Source organism: Manis javanica, chromosome 13 (genome assembly GCF_040802235.1).
Source record: "Manis javanica isolate MJ-LG chromosome 13, MJ_LKY, whole genome shotgun sequence".
NCBI classification, from domain to species: domain Eukaryota; kingdom Metazoa; phylum Chordata; class Mammalia; order Pholidota; family Manidae; genus Manis; species Manis javanica.
In genome coordinates, this window is record NC_133168.1 from 75785335 (window position 1) to 75799254 (window position 13920).

The 13920-nt window shown below is 35.4% G+C and overlaps 2 protein-coding genes across 7 annotated transcripts in view; one reads left to right on the forward strand and one right to left on the reverse strand.

Annotated features, from left to right (window-relative positions):
- Positions 1 to 1405, reverse strand: part of PRKN (parkin RBR E3 ubiquitin protein ligase) — a 1215897-nt gene extending 1214492 nt beyond the window's left edge. For 3 of the 5 annotated variants that reach the window (XM_073219865.1, XM_073219867.1, XM_073219864.1), the window contains exon 1: positions 1255 to 1404. In XM_073219865.1, the coding sequence (XP_073075966.1) occupies positions 1255 to 1261 (7 nt within the window). In that variant the 5' untranslated portion in view covers positions 1262 to 1404. Of the gene's footprint in view, positions 1 to 1254 lie in introns of all 5 variants that reach the window. The other 2 variants (XM_073219868.1, XM_073219863.1) reach the window with 2 other exon arrangements.
- Positions 1406 to 1537: 132 nt separating this feature from the next.
- The window catches only part of PACRG (parkin coregulated), a 428345-nt gene continuing 415962 nt past the window's right edge, over positions 1538 to 13920 (forward strand). Inside the window, exon 1 of one of the 2 annotated variants that reach the window (XM_073219869.1) lies at positions 1538 to 2000. In XM_073219869.1, the coding sequence (XP_073075970.1) occupies positions 1845 to 2000 (156 nt within the window). In that variant the 5' untranslated portion in view covers positions 1538 to 1844. The remainder of the gene's footprint in view (positions 2001 to 13920) is intronic. The other variant, XM_037023947.2, reaches the window with a different exon arrangement.

The window sequence follows — 13920 nt, forward strand, 5'->3', positions numbered from 1 at the left end:
GTGGATTCTATGTAATTATCACCTAAAAGAGCCTCAAAAAAGTCACAGAAATTTATATTTTTCTTAATTTGATGACTTTCAAAACTTTTTCACCAAAAGTCATATCTTGTTAGAAGAAAAATTGGACAACATCCTTAGGTTTTATTATTGCTGCAAAGACACTGTCAATACTGCCAATTAACTGGTCAGATTCTTCCAGTGAAGAGCAGAAATATATTATATTGTAACATTAACTTCATAAATAAAATTCTTCAGAACATATAAACTTACTTACTTTAAAAATCCACCTTTCATCTTTCTGGACAGACCATATTTGCCACCAGATGTACTCGTTGTTATCAAAGTATTTTTTGTAATTGACGCTCATCAGGTATAATCCCCAAATAAACTCATCAAATCTTCCATGCATAATCTAGAGCAAGGCTGTAATAATAAACTCCCCAAATAGCACTGTTTTCTAATCATACTGTGAAGTACCACTAATTTTTAAAAATAACCCCTAAAAGAACTTTTGACATAACAACCGTGGAGGAGAGGAATTTAGCTCATCTCACAGTGTTTATAAACAATTCTAATGATAACTTTCAACGCACTTTAAAGAAATGCATCTCAGTCACTTTGTGTTAAAACGAATCATTAATTCACTACTCAAAGGTGTAAACCTTTCCATTATTTACTCTTAATTCTCACATTTGGACCTCCAATGAAAGACTTAAAAGCATTAATCCGAAGGAGCGAAAAGTTTAAAATCCACCTGCAGGCATTTTTTTTATCCTTAACCATAATTGCCAGGGACTCTCCGTTAGAGTTTAATGCTTCGTCGAGGTTTCCCTAAAAGTCCTACAGACAGTGTGTCCCAAACTGCCCTAAACAGACGACAGCCCCCCAGGGACGGAAACGGGGCGGACACGAGAGGCTCCACACCCACGCCCGCAGCGGGATCGCGGGACGCAGTCGCCACCTTGGGAGGCGCAGAAGCGCACGCCAGTCCCTAGCGAACTTGCCTCCGGGGGCAGCCTGTCAAACCTCCAGTGGGCGAGGTGGGGGCTGAGAACACACGCGCACTTTGTCTCCCGCACCAGGCGGGCACGGGGAGGCGGGCGGCGCGAGCTGAGGGCGGCGCGGACACTGCCGCCGGGCCACTGACAGTTGGCACCTGCGGGCACCCGAGGGACCCCGTCACCGAGGCCTGGCGTGGCGCCACAGAGAGCGCGGGACGGCGCAGAGAAGCTGTGCCTGGCAGGCACCACGTACCTATCATGATCACTGGGCAGGTGGAGGCTGCTGGGCGCGTAGGGGCCGTCAGGCGCTCGGGCACCCGCCCGCACCTCCCACCTGCGGCGCTCCGGGGTTATTGACCAGGACTCCCTTCCCCCGCCCCTCGGCGCCCGCCCTCCTGAATGCGCACGCGCGAACGACGCGTTGCCGAGGGCCTTCTGGGAGTCGTAGTTTTAACAAGTGACTTCGCCTCAGCCCGCCTGCCGGCTGCTGTCCACCTTCAGCCACCAGCCGCCCTTCCGGTTTAAGGCCCAGGGAACTCCACGTCACAGCGGGGCGGCGCCGTTCGGCCGCAGTGTTGACGGGTCGCTTAGCAACCGGAGGCTCACCTTTGGAAGCTTGTTACAGCTCCAGCCGCGGTCCTGCCCTCTTCCCGCCCCTCCCCTCCTCTCAACTCTCCTCACTCGGGAGCTGCCAAACATCAGGATCAACCTGGGCTCTACGAGGAGTTGAATTTCTACCATTAACGCGCCTTTTTACATTTTTTTCCCCCGCCTCCTCACATCTGTAAAACCCACTGATTCTTTTCCTACACGCTTTATGAGAACAAGACATTTTCTAGGAAGATGGTGGCAGAAAAAGAGACCCTGAGCTTAAACAAATGCCCAGTCAAGATGCCGAAGAGGACCAAGCTGCTGGCGCAACAGCCGCTCCCGGTGCACCAGCCTCACTCCCTGGTGTCTGAGGGCTTCACAGTCAAAGCCATGATGAAAAACTCAGTCGTAAGTGATCTTCCTGAATTGAACGCCCCGAGTCAGGGGACCCCAGATTAGAGGTGTCCACCTGCCCTGTGAGGATTCTGAGCCCGTGTCCTGGGTGGTTTTGGCTGAGAATGGCAATTACCCGGCCAGTAGCAGACGGTGTCCAACAGAGTGTGGAGATCCAGGCCAGTTTGTTAGAAAGGGTCTCGGGCAAGTGAGGTGCTAGGACCATTTTTAAGCACCTTCCTAATAACTCTTGTTTTCTGGACCACCCAAAATGACTCTTAAGCTATTTACACAAAGGAAAAGGACTTCGCCTTTTCTTACTGATTCCTAAACTATCCCCATTCAACAAAGGGTCTTATAAACTTATAAAAGGTTAGTTCTTAGAAAGCATAAACTCGCTTACAGAATTAAACCTGCGCTGGTGTACAGCTGGGAACATAAACTCATTCAAGCATCTACTATAAAAAATTTTATCAATTCAACCTCTACATTTTTAGAATATCCTAGCATTTACTCTTACAAAATGGTATCAGCCTGCTAGAGTAGTGAAAGACCATTTAATATGAAATCTATTCCCAGAAAGGCCTTTTAAATGGTAATTTGAAACAATCCAAGCTCCAGTTCAAATATCTCTGCCTATTAATACAATTTTTACTTCAATTCTATTATTTGTGAGAGTAAAACTAAAATATTCTCAATACTATTGGGGGAAAAAGGTTTAAATGCACACAAATAATTTAGCTACATGCAAGGTAGATTTAAAAAAGAATAACCTCCCTATTAGCTGAACAGCTCTAAATTTAGTACACTTAATCGGGTTTTACTACCAAGTAAAAACCCGTTTGAAATGAGATATTAATAATAAATGCAGCTTTTAAATTTGTATAATTTATATTCTGAGAGGATCTGACTTATTGTATAAGTTAATTATGTTAAAAGAATAGTGTTACTTTTCAGTGTCACATTATTTGTTTTACATAAATGTTGCAAACCTAATACCTTATTCCTAAACCATATCCCTAAAATACACAAATGAAACACATTACCTCTAGACCCATAGGCCAGATTCCTGTGTTACTATGAAAAATGATATTCTGGTTATTGGAATATTTGCAGATTCACAATAGTTAAAATTCTTGGATATAGACTAAAATGCCTGCTAGTGTGGCTGAAGTCCTTTTGCTGTATTTCCCATGAATATGTGGTCATGGGAGTCAACATGGCTCATTTATCAGCAATACAGAATATCATAACCATTCAAGACAATTATTTCTTTCTTCTATACTGTATTTATTATTATAATCTTAAATATTATCTATTCATGATTATTATTTTTTCAATGTTACATTTTTTTTCACTGATATAAAAAATTGGTCTGGTTCTCTTTTTCTAAACCTATATTTGTAATCATGTTTATTTTTTAATATAGTTCTAAAGTCATTGTTCTGGAAAATTAAGTATTTCCGTAATGGCAAATGTAACAAGTATGCTTACAAGACTCAAAGAAAAAAAGATTGTAAAGCAAACTTCTTTATAAACAACTTATTTGAGATAAATTATATTCTTCTGTATTTTTAGTGAAAATCTCTTAGTGTAATATCCTTACCTCCACTGGGATCCTCAAAAAAGATGGGTCATTGTTTCACTTCAGTTAGTGGAAATCATAGTTCTTAGATGTAAATGTTATTCATCCATCCATTCATTCAATCAACAGCTTCTTTCCTTTATTTCCATTTTTCTTTCTTTTAGCTAACCTGAGAGCTTACAAGCACAGTTCTAGGGATTTGAGATCAGCAACAAAGTCCCTGTCCTTAGTACTAGGAAAATCACCAACAACAAAAAGAAAATGTTGGTAAAAGAATGATCGACAATACTATTTATATAAAATAACTTCAGTGGTATAGGAAATAAGACATTTCCTTTTCATATCCAGTATTTACATTTCACCATTTGTCTTCAACAGTATAGACTTTTCTCCATTATAAAGTCAAAATAGCCCTATCTCTTTCTTAAGGTTTATTTCTGTTCAGAAAATAATATACCAAACTCCAACTTTTCTTAATTATAATCCATTGTCCAAAAGCTGACACCCAAGCCATTTTTCAGTCTTTGGCCTTACCTTCTATTGAGTCTTTCAAGCACATTCTAATTAAGTAAGTCACCACTCCAGTGCTATTCCACAAAAGATGTATAGATCTGTACCTTAAGGAATTATATGGAGATCCCCAATGTTTCTTTGAGAGTACTTCAGAAATATAAGTATGCTCACTTGATCATAAACAGATTTGATCAGATGGTCTGTGCTAGCAGAAATCCTTATTTAAACAGTCATAATCTATATACAAGAATGAAAAATTATTTACAAAATGATACATGTAAATGGCATTTTTTACATCCCAATGTCAAATGTTCTTCAATAGTAAGTAGTTCCTTTATTTTCTTGAAATTCTTGCATTCTATATGAAAACCAGCAATGGCAAAAGCCCTACAATCAGAATAATATTCAAATATATATGTTTTTAATTTTTGCCTCAAAAGAGTGATAGGAGATACAGATACTATGCTTATATGTGGCATGATAGAACCCATAATCAGAAGCTGGTAGGCCAGTGTTCTTTTGACTTCTCAACAGACAGTGAATGTCTTCTGTGTCAACCTACTTTATTGTAAAGCAAGTTAGGATACGGACCCATGGTAATGATGATACAAAAGTTGGCTTCAACCTAAGCTTTATACTACAGCTTTCCTTTTCAATAAACAACAGATGTTTTATGCTCAAAGCTTAGGAGAATGGGAGAAATAATTCCTTAATATTACTTTAGAGACTGTGACACTTACCAATCATGTATTTATTCAACACATAGTAGTAATGATCAGTATTTATAAATTATATAGTAGGATATTGATTTGGCTTCTTTAACGGAAACCAAATAACCAAAGCTTGCCTAAGATGAAAGTTGTTTCTTTCACATAAAAAAATTCCAGGTTTGCAGACAATCCAAGGAAGCTGGGCACCACTTCCCCATGAGATAAGTTCTGGTGCATTGGAGTCTTGTATATTCTTGCTTTGTATCTGGCAGAACAAAGCCCTGAGTCAAGAGTACCACAGGATCAAATCCCCATCCTCAGAAAGAAGGAACGAGGAAGAGAAAGCTTTCTTTTATGGGCATGACCCAGACACTGGACCCCACTTTAATTCACATCCCACTGGCCAAAATTTAGTCATCAGCCTGTATTTTCTCCTTTTGCAAAAGCCTTTGAAAAACTGACCCTTGAAGCCACTTCCAGGCCTCCAAAGCTCTTCTACCAGAAAAAGGAATAAGAAAGTTTATAGTACCAAAAGGGCATAATCTCTAACACCTACTCCAGGCAGGGGGAGAGAAAAATAGGTAGGAAGCAACCTTCAACAAGAGGCAGGAAGAAACGGAGGCCGTGCAACCTCATTAGAAGGACACATCCCAGAAATGGCACTCATCACTTCTCAAATCCATTTCTGAAACATAGTCTTATGGTCACATCCTGTTGCAAGAGTTTGGAAAATGTATTCTTTGACTGGTAGCTCTGCACCCAGCAGAAACTTGAGATGTTTTATTACTATGATACATGCAAGAAGAGAAATTGGGTGATGATTAGAAGTGTCTGCCACCAGTGCTCAATGTGCTAGGTTGCTAGTGAGGAAAAGGAGATAGACTAAATAATTACAGTACAAATACATACTTATCTATAGTCAGGTTTATAAATACTTAGTACAGTGGAAGTACTAAGGATGAAGGGACCAAGTGACAATAACCTGACTGAGGCCCTCATCACCTTTTGTCTAGGTCAACATCACCCATGGTCTCTAGACTCCACCCACTAACTGCCTGTTGTCTCAATAAACTAGGAGTACTGCTATGCTCATCATTTCAGTACAAAGGTCTTTCTCACCACTGCTCAGAGAAATCATGATACACAGGAACAGCAAGGTCTTCTGTGGTAACCCTATTCCATGTCTTTAATTTCATCTGCCACTATTCTCATTTGCTTCCACCAAATTAAACTAACTTTTCACCATTGTGAGTTCACTTGTGTTGTCCCCTTTGCTTGAATGCCCTTGTCCCTACTTATCTGCACACCCAAATCCATTTGGACATTAGGTGGCAAGTATCTACTGATCACTTGCCATGCTATGTACTATTTTGGGTGCTGAGAATTTAGCAGTCTGGAAGAAGTAGAATGTGTACTGGTCCAAGAGGTTTTAGTTTTACAGATAGCTAAAGTCCCAATGCTTTGAGAAGACTTTTAAAATTTTCCTTCTTTGTCAACCAAGATGTGAAGTTATCCTTTATTCATTATTTTCCACTATGTATTATAGATATTTAGGCCCATGTTTTATACCCCTTTGTAAATTTCCTGTGAGGGCAGAATCCATGTCTAAGTAACTTTTCATCGTAACCAGCACCTAACAGTGTACCCAAATATTTGATGAATATTTTCTTCTTATCTCATCTTCTCCCTTTTACTTGTTGCTATAACTGTTATCTGCTTTAAATTAATTTTAGCTACCCTCCCCCAATTTAAGAGTCCAGAAAACCCCTTTAAAACTCAGCCAGATCATGGCATTCCTTACTGAAACCCTTTATGGCTCCTCCTCTCAGAGTAACCACAAAACTTTTTACCTGCCTGTAAGGTCCTGGCTGCCATTGCTTCTCTCTGCATATATTTTAATGTTTTTTCCCTCATTCATTCTGTTTCATCCACAATTGCTTCTTTGCTGTTGCTTGAATATACTAGTTACTGGCTGCCTCAGTGCCTTTGACTTTCTTGTGCCCTCTGCTTGAAATGCATTTCGCCGTATCACCATGTCTTGTTCTGTCAAATTTTTGTTCAAATTTAACTGTAGTGAGGACTTCTCTATTTAAAATTTCAGCCTCTTAACCCACCCCCTTTATCCCTGTTCCAGCACACCAATTTCTTTCCATTTTATATTTTTCCATAAATAGTCATCATTCTCTAATATTAACTTAGTTCATCATTTGTCTTCTTCTTCTATAGAGTAAACTCCTTGAGGGCAGGGAATGATTTGTTTCAGTCGCTGCTGCATTTCCAGCTCTAAAGTTCCTGCCACATAGGAGATGCTTTTTTTGTGTGAAACAAATTAATGAGTGACCATGCTTTCTGTTTTTGTTTTTTTATTGTGGTATCATTAACATGAGCAACATTGTGGTTACTAGTTCCCCCCATTATCAAGTCCCCACCACATACTGACAATGTTTTATACTATAATTAGATGATCATCTTTGAATTAGTAGCTTCACGAAAATGCTCATCATGTTACACAAATAGAAAAAATAGGAATTAGGATAATTTATAAATGTTTTATGCCATATTTAATTAGCTTATTATAAAAGTTATACATGCTCATTGTAAAATGTTTAAGTGGTTTGGTTTAGAAAAGCTTTCTCCAATCTAACATGATGGGAAAAATTTTAGCTTTCTTTCAGTCCTCTTATAATTTTAATGTTGTATTTTAAAGCTTTGTTTCATCTTAACTCAGTTTGGTTTAAGAAGTAAGGTAGAATTTTTTTTTTCCAAGTGACCAGAGGGTTGTTAAATTACCCTTTAAAATATAGTTAAGCTAAGTTATATAAAGTGTCTTCTTATTTAATTTGAATGATCTTTCACTGCTATATGTATATTAATTATAATGTCTTTAATATGCTTTAATATATGATAGGGCTAGTCATCCCTATTCCATTTGTCTTTCTAAACAATCCTATAACAGGGCAAGATAGACTTTTTCTTTTTTTTCCATTTTAGCATAAAAATCTCAGACAATTTACTTTTTTGTTTTTCTGGTTTCAGGACACTTATTTTAGTGGCAGAAAAGAACAGAAACTAGATTGCTAGATTTTTCTGACTTGCACCAATCCTCTACTGATCACTTGTTTTTTTAGACCTTGGTTGATGTATAATATAGAAACAGGAAATGTATATATCATAAAAGTATCACTTGATGAATATTAAACCAAACACTCTGGTAGAGCCAGCATCCAAATCAAGAAACATTGTCAACCTCAAGAACTCCTTTAGGACCATTCCAGTCACTCCTCTAACATGCTCCCAAGTTAGCTTATCCTGACTACTATCAACAGATTTGTACTTATGCACACAGGATCATAAAGTACATAACTGTTTGTATCTGGCCTCTGGAATGACCATTATATTTGTGGGATTCACCCATTTGTACATGCAATTATAGTTTATTCATGTTCATTCCTGAATAGTATTTTTATATGTGACTATAACATCATTTATCTGTTCCACTGATGAGTATTTGTGTGACTTCTAGGTTAGGAGTTTTATAAATAGCACTACTAGGAAATTATTTTATATTTCTTGAACATACATATAAATGTCCAAGGATATATACCTGGGAATTGCTGGGTCAAAGGATATGCATGTTTCCTTCAGTAACTATATCAAAATCATTTTCCAAATTTTCAGATTTAAGCTTGTGCTCTATTATGTCACCAATGATTGGCTTTTTTTTTTTTTAGGTTTCTAGTTGGTGTATAATGTTATCTCATTGTGGATTTATTTTTTGTTGTGACTACTTAAGTTTAAAACATCTTTTATACATTTATTGATGATTTTATTATTTTCTTTTGTGAAGTGTTTTTTTTTATTCATTTATTCTTCAAGACCACAGTTCATTAATAGAGGCAACTATTCCTATCACACACACGTTTATTATTTTCAGACAAACCTATACACGCCATTCTGTGCTTTGTTTTTCCTTGCATGCAAAATGGCCACATAGCATACCATTGTATGTATATATCAATTATTTAAGCAGCTTTCTGTTTCTCTAAGTCTAGATTATTTCTAGTGTTTTGCTATCAGAGATTATGCTGAAATGAATATCCTCATACAAAGATGTTTGCCAACATGAACAAGTATATCGATAAAAATCATTGCAAGTGTATCAACAATTCTTCAATAAAACAGAATAGTAATTAAAAAAAGAAAGTATAAAAATTATGACAAAATTATGTTTCATTTAATAAGGATTGCCAAAATGTCTCTGAACAAGCATATGTATATGAAATACAAATGCATCACACACAAGATTTTCAAAATAAATTGGAGTTATCAGAAACAAAACAGCAAATAGCAAAAAAATATATATAACTATTTACACATTCATAATGTGTTTGAGTCCCTGTTTTTCCATTCCTAGGTAACACATTATATAGTCATACTTTTTATCTATTTTAGGAGGTGAAAAATGCTAATTCAGAATATCATTTTTTATTTCTCTCTTAGTGAAGCTGGGATTTTAAATTTTGTGAAGTGTTTTTTCAAGACTTGTATGTTTTTCTCTTGGATTTATATTTATAATATTTTTATTTTTTACATTGTATTTTAAGTAATATAAGACATTTGTCAAATATATGTATTTCAAGTATGGTTTCCTATTCTGTGAGTTCCCTTTCCATCATCTTAATAATGACCTTCATCCCTCTTTTTAAAATATAATCTTTGTGGGAAAAATATTATCTCAATCATTTTATTTATGTATTTATTTATAATGTGTTCCTTAACCAATTTCAATAGTTCCACAGTGAAATACATATGCATCAACACACAAGGTTTTGAAAAATAGGAGTTATGAGAATCAAAATAGAGCAAATAACAAATAAAATAGAATTGAAGTACAAAGCCTGAGCTAAAGAAAAGGAAAATCAACTTTGCTATTCATAAGGGTCAGAATATTTATTGATTAATGTTATTATACAATCGATAATGTCATTATACAAATTATTACAATATTATTGTCTCTATTCAGTATGCATTGCATCCCCATGACTTATTTATTTTATAACTGGAAGTTTATGCCTCTCAATCCCCTTTACCTATTTCACCTGCCCCTAAATCCCCACCCATCTGTAACCAAGTTTGTTTCCATATCTATGAGTCTGTTTCTGTTTTGTTTTGTTTTTATTTCCTTTGTTTTTTAGATTCCACATATGTTTGACTTGCTGTCATATTTTACTTAGCGTAATACCCTCAAAGTCCACCCATGTCACTAATAGCAAGATTTCATTATTTTTGTGTGTTGCTGAATAATATTCCACTATATATATTTAAATACCACATCTTCTTTATCTATTTTATCCATTCATCTATTAATGGACACTTAGGTTACTTACATATATTGGCTATTGTAAATAATGCTGCAATGAATTTAGGGTTGTGTATATCTCTTCTAACTCATGTCTTCATTTACATTGGATAAATGTCCAGAAATGGAATTTCTGGATTATATGGTACTCTGTTTTTAATTATTTGAGGGAACTCCATACTGTTCTTCATCGTGGCTGCACCAATTTACATTCCTACCAACAGTGCATAAGGGTTCATTTTTTTCATATACTCACCAACATCTATTATTTTTGTCTTTCTTATAATAGCCAGTCTGAAAAATATGGATGATATCTCATTGTGGCTTTGATTTGCATTTCCTTGATGATTAGTGGTATTGAACATATTTTTAATGTGCCTGTGTCCACCTCTATATATTATTTGGAAAAATGTCTTCTGAAGTCCTCTGCCCATGTTTTCATTGCAGTGTTTGTTTGATATTAAGTTGTGTAAGTTCTTTATATTTTTTGGATATTTACCCTTATCAGATGTATGATTTGCAAATGTCTTCTCCCATTCAGTAGGTTGCCTTTTCATTTTGTTGATGGCTTCCTTCACTTTACAAAAGCTTTTTAGTTTGATGTAATCCCATTGGTGGATTTTAGCTTTTATTGCCCTAGCCAGAGGAAATGAGTCCAAAAAAATGTTGTTATAATTGACATCAAAAAGCTTACTGCCTATTTTTTCTTCTAGGAGTTTTATGGTTTCAGTTCTTGTCTTTAATCTATTTTGAATTTATTTTAGTATATGATGTAAGATACTGGTCCAGTTTCATTCTTTTGCATGTGTCTGCCCAGTTTTCCCAACACTATTTATTGAAGAGACTGTCTTTTCCCCATTTCATATTCTTACCTTCTTTGTCATAGATTAATTAACCATATGTGAGGGGGTTTATTTCTGGGCTCTCTATTCTTTTTCACTGATCTATGTGCCTATTTTCAGTCTAATATCATAATTTTTGTTACTATATCTTTGTTGTATAGTTTCAGTGCTGGGAGGATGACACCTTTCATACTATTTCTTCTTATTCAAGGTTGCTTTGGCTATTTGAGACCTTTTGTAGTGCCGTGCAAATGTTAGGATTATTTGTTCTTGTTCTGTGAAAAACACTATTGGTATTTTGATGGGGTTGCATTGACTCTGCTTATTGGCATTGGTGCTTTGGACATTTTAACAACATTAATTCTTCCAGTCCTAGAGCATAGTATATCTTTCCACTTACATTTGTCATCTTCAGTTCCTTCCATCAGTGTCTTACAGTTTTCAGAGTATATGTCTTTCACCTCTTAAATTTATTCCTAGGTATTTTCTTTTTTATACAATTGTTAATGAGATTGTTTTCTCAATTTCTCTTTCTGATAGCTCTTTAATAGTGCATAGAAAAGCAACGGATTACTGTGTATGTTACTTTTGTTTCCTAGAATAGTACTGAAATTATTATTTCTAATAGATTTTTGGTGGAGTCTTTAGCATTCTGTCTATATAGTATCATGTCATCTGCAAATAGTGACTGTTTATCTTCTTCCTTCTTAATTTGGATGCTTTATATTTCTTTTTCTTGCCCACTTGCTATAGCTAGGACTTCCAATGTTATGTTGAATAAAAGTGCCAATCATTGGCATCCTTGTCTTCTCCTGATCTTAGAGGAAAATCTTTAGACTTTTTACCTTTGAGTATGATGTTAGCTATGGATTTGTCATGTGGCCTTTATTATGTTGAAGTATTTCCTTCTATACTCACTCTCTCAAGAGTTTTTATCATAAATAGATGTTGAATTTTGTCAAATGCTTTTTCTGTATCTATTAATATGATCACATGATTTTTGTTCTTCATTTTGTTAATGTGTTGTATCACACTGATTGATTTGCAGCTGTTGAACCACTCTTGCATCCCTGGAATAAATTCCACTTGATTGTGGTGTATGATCCTTTTAATGTATTGTTGAATTCAGTTTGGTAGTTTTTGCTGAGGATTTTTGCATCTGTGTTCATCAGGAATATTGGCCTGTAATGTTCTTGTTTTGTGGTGTCTTTGTCTGGTTTGGGTAATAGGGTAATGCTAACCTCATAAAACTGGTTTGGAAGCATTTCTTTCTGCCTCTTCAATTTTTTGGAATAACTTGAGAAGAATATGTACTAAATCTTCTTTAAATGTTTTATAGAATTTACCTGTGAAAATTTATGACATGAACTTTAGTTTTGGGGGAGTTTTAAAATTACTGACTCAATTTTATTACTTGTAATTGATCTATTTACTTTTCTATTTTTGTGTTCTGTCTTAGAGGGTTGTATATTTCTAGGAATTCATCTATTCCTTCTAGCTTTTCCAATTTGTTGGTGTATAATTGTTTATAGTAATCTCTTATGATCCTTTGTATTTCTGTGATGTCAGTTGGAACTTCTCTTTAATTTCTGATTTTGTTTCTTTGAACTTTCTTTTTTTGATGAATTTGCTAGAAGTTTATCAATTTTTCTTATGATTTTCCCTTTTCTATATTTTAGTCTCTATTTCATTTATTTCTACCCTGATCTTTATTATTTTCTTCCTTCTATTAACTTTGGGCTCTGTTTGTTCTTCTTTTTCTAGTACCTTTAAGTGTAAAGTTAGATTGTTTATTTAGTGTATTTCTTCTTTCTTGATGTAGTCCTCTATTGCTATAAAATTCCCTCTTACAACTGATTTTGCAGCATCCCATAGATTTTGGAAAGTTGTGTGTCCAGTTTCATTAGTCTCTGGGTACTTTTTTATTTCCTTTCTAATTTCTTATTGACTCATTAGTTGTGTACTCTCATGTTGTTTAGTCTCCATGTGTTTGTATTTTTTCCACTTTTCTTGTAATTGATTGTTAGTTTCATACTAATGTGTAAGAAAATATGCTTGATATGATTCCAGTCTTCTAGAATTTATTGAGACTTATTTTGTGGCCTAACATGATTTATACTGGAGAATATTCTATATGCTCTTGAAAAGACTTTGTATTCTGCAAGTCTTGGATGAAATGTTCTATATGTGTCTGTTAAGTAAATCTGATCTAATGTGTCATTTATAGCCAATGATTTCTTTTTGATTTTCTGTCTGGATGACCTAACCATTGATGTAATTGGAAAGTAAAGCACCCTACTATTATGTTGTTGCTGTTATTTTCTCTCATTCAGACCATCAATATTTGCTTTATGTATTTATGTACTCCTACCTTGGGTACATAAATATTTATGAATGTTATATCCTCTACTTGAATTGACCCCTTTATCATTATGTAATTCCCTTCTTTGTATGGAATGTCTTTTTCCATCCCTTCACTTTTTGTCTGTGTATCTCTTTAGATCTAAAGTTAGTCACCCACAGGCAGAAAATACAGGTGGGTCTTTTTGTTATCCATTCAGCAATTTTAAATGCCTGCAACACAACATATCTATCATTATGTTTTACAAGGAATATAGCATCAAAATCCATAAATAATTTCAGTAAGGACCACATAGGTAATTGTTTCTTGAGGAACTGGATTTTGCATAAAGGTAAATTAACATGGTACATATATGTAGGCTTTTGATTGTCCAATTTGATCTAAGAATAAAATCCACAATGCCTTCAGGAGAGTGTAGTCTGTATATGTGTTAGGTCTGGTTGTTGACAGTTTATTTTATGATAGAAGGAAGATGGCTGTTGTTTTTATAAAAAGTGTCAGAGAGAAATGTGTATGATGCTATGTGAGCACAGAGCTGAATGAACTGAGAGTGTCTAGGTCTGG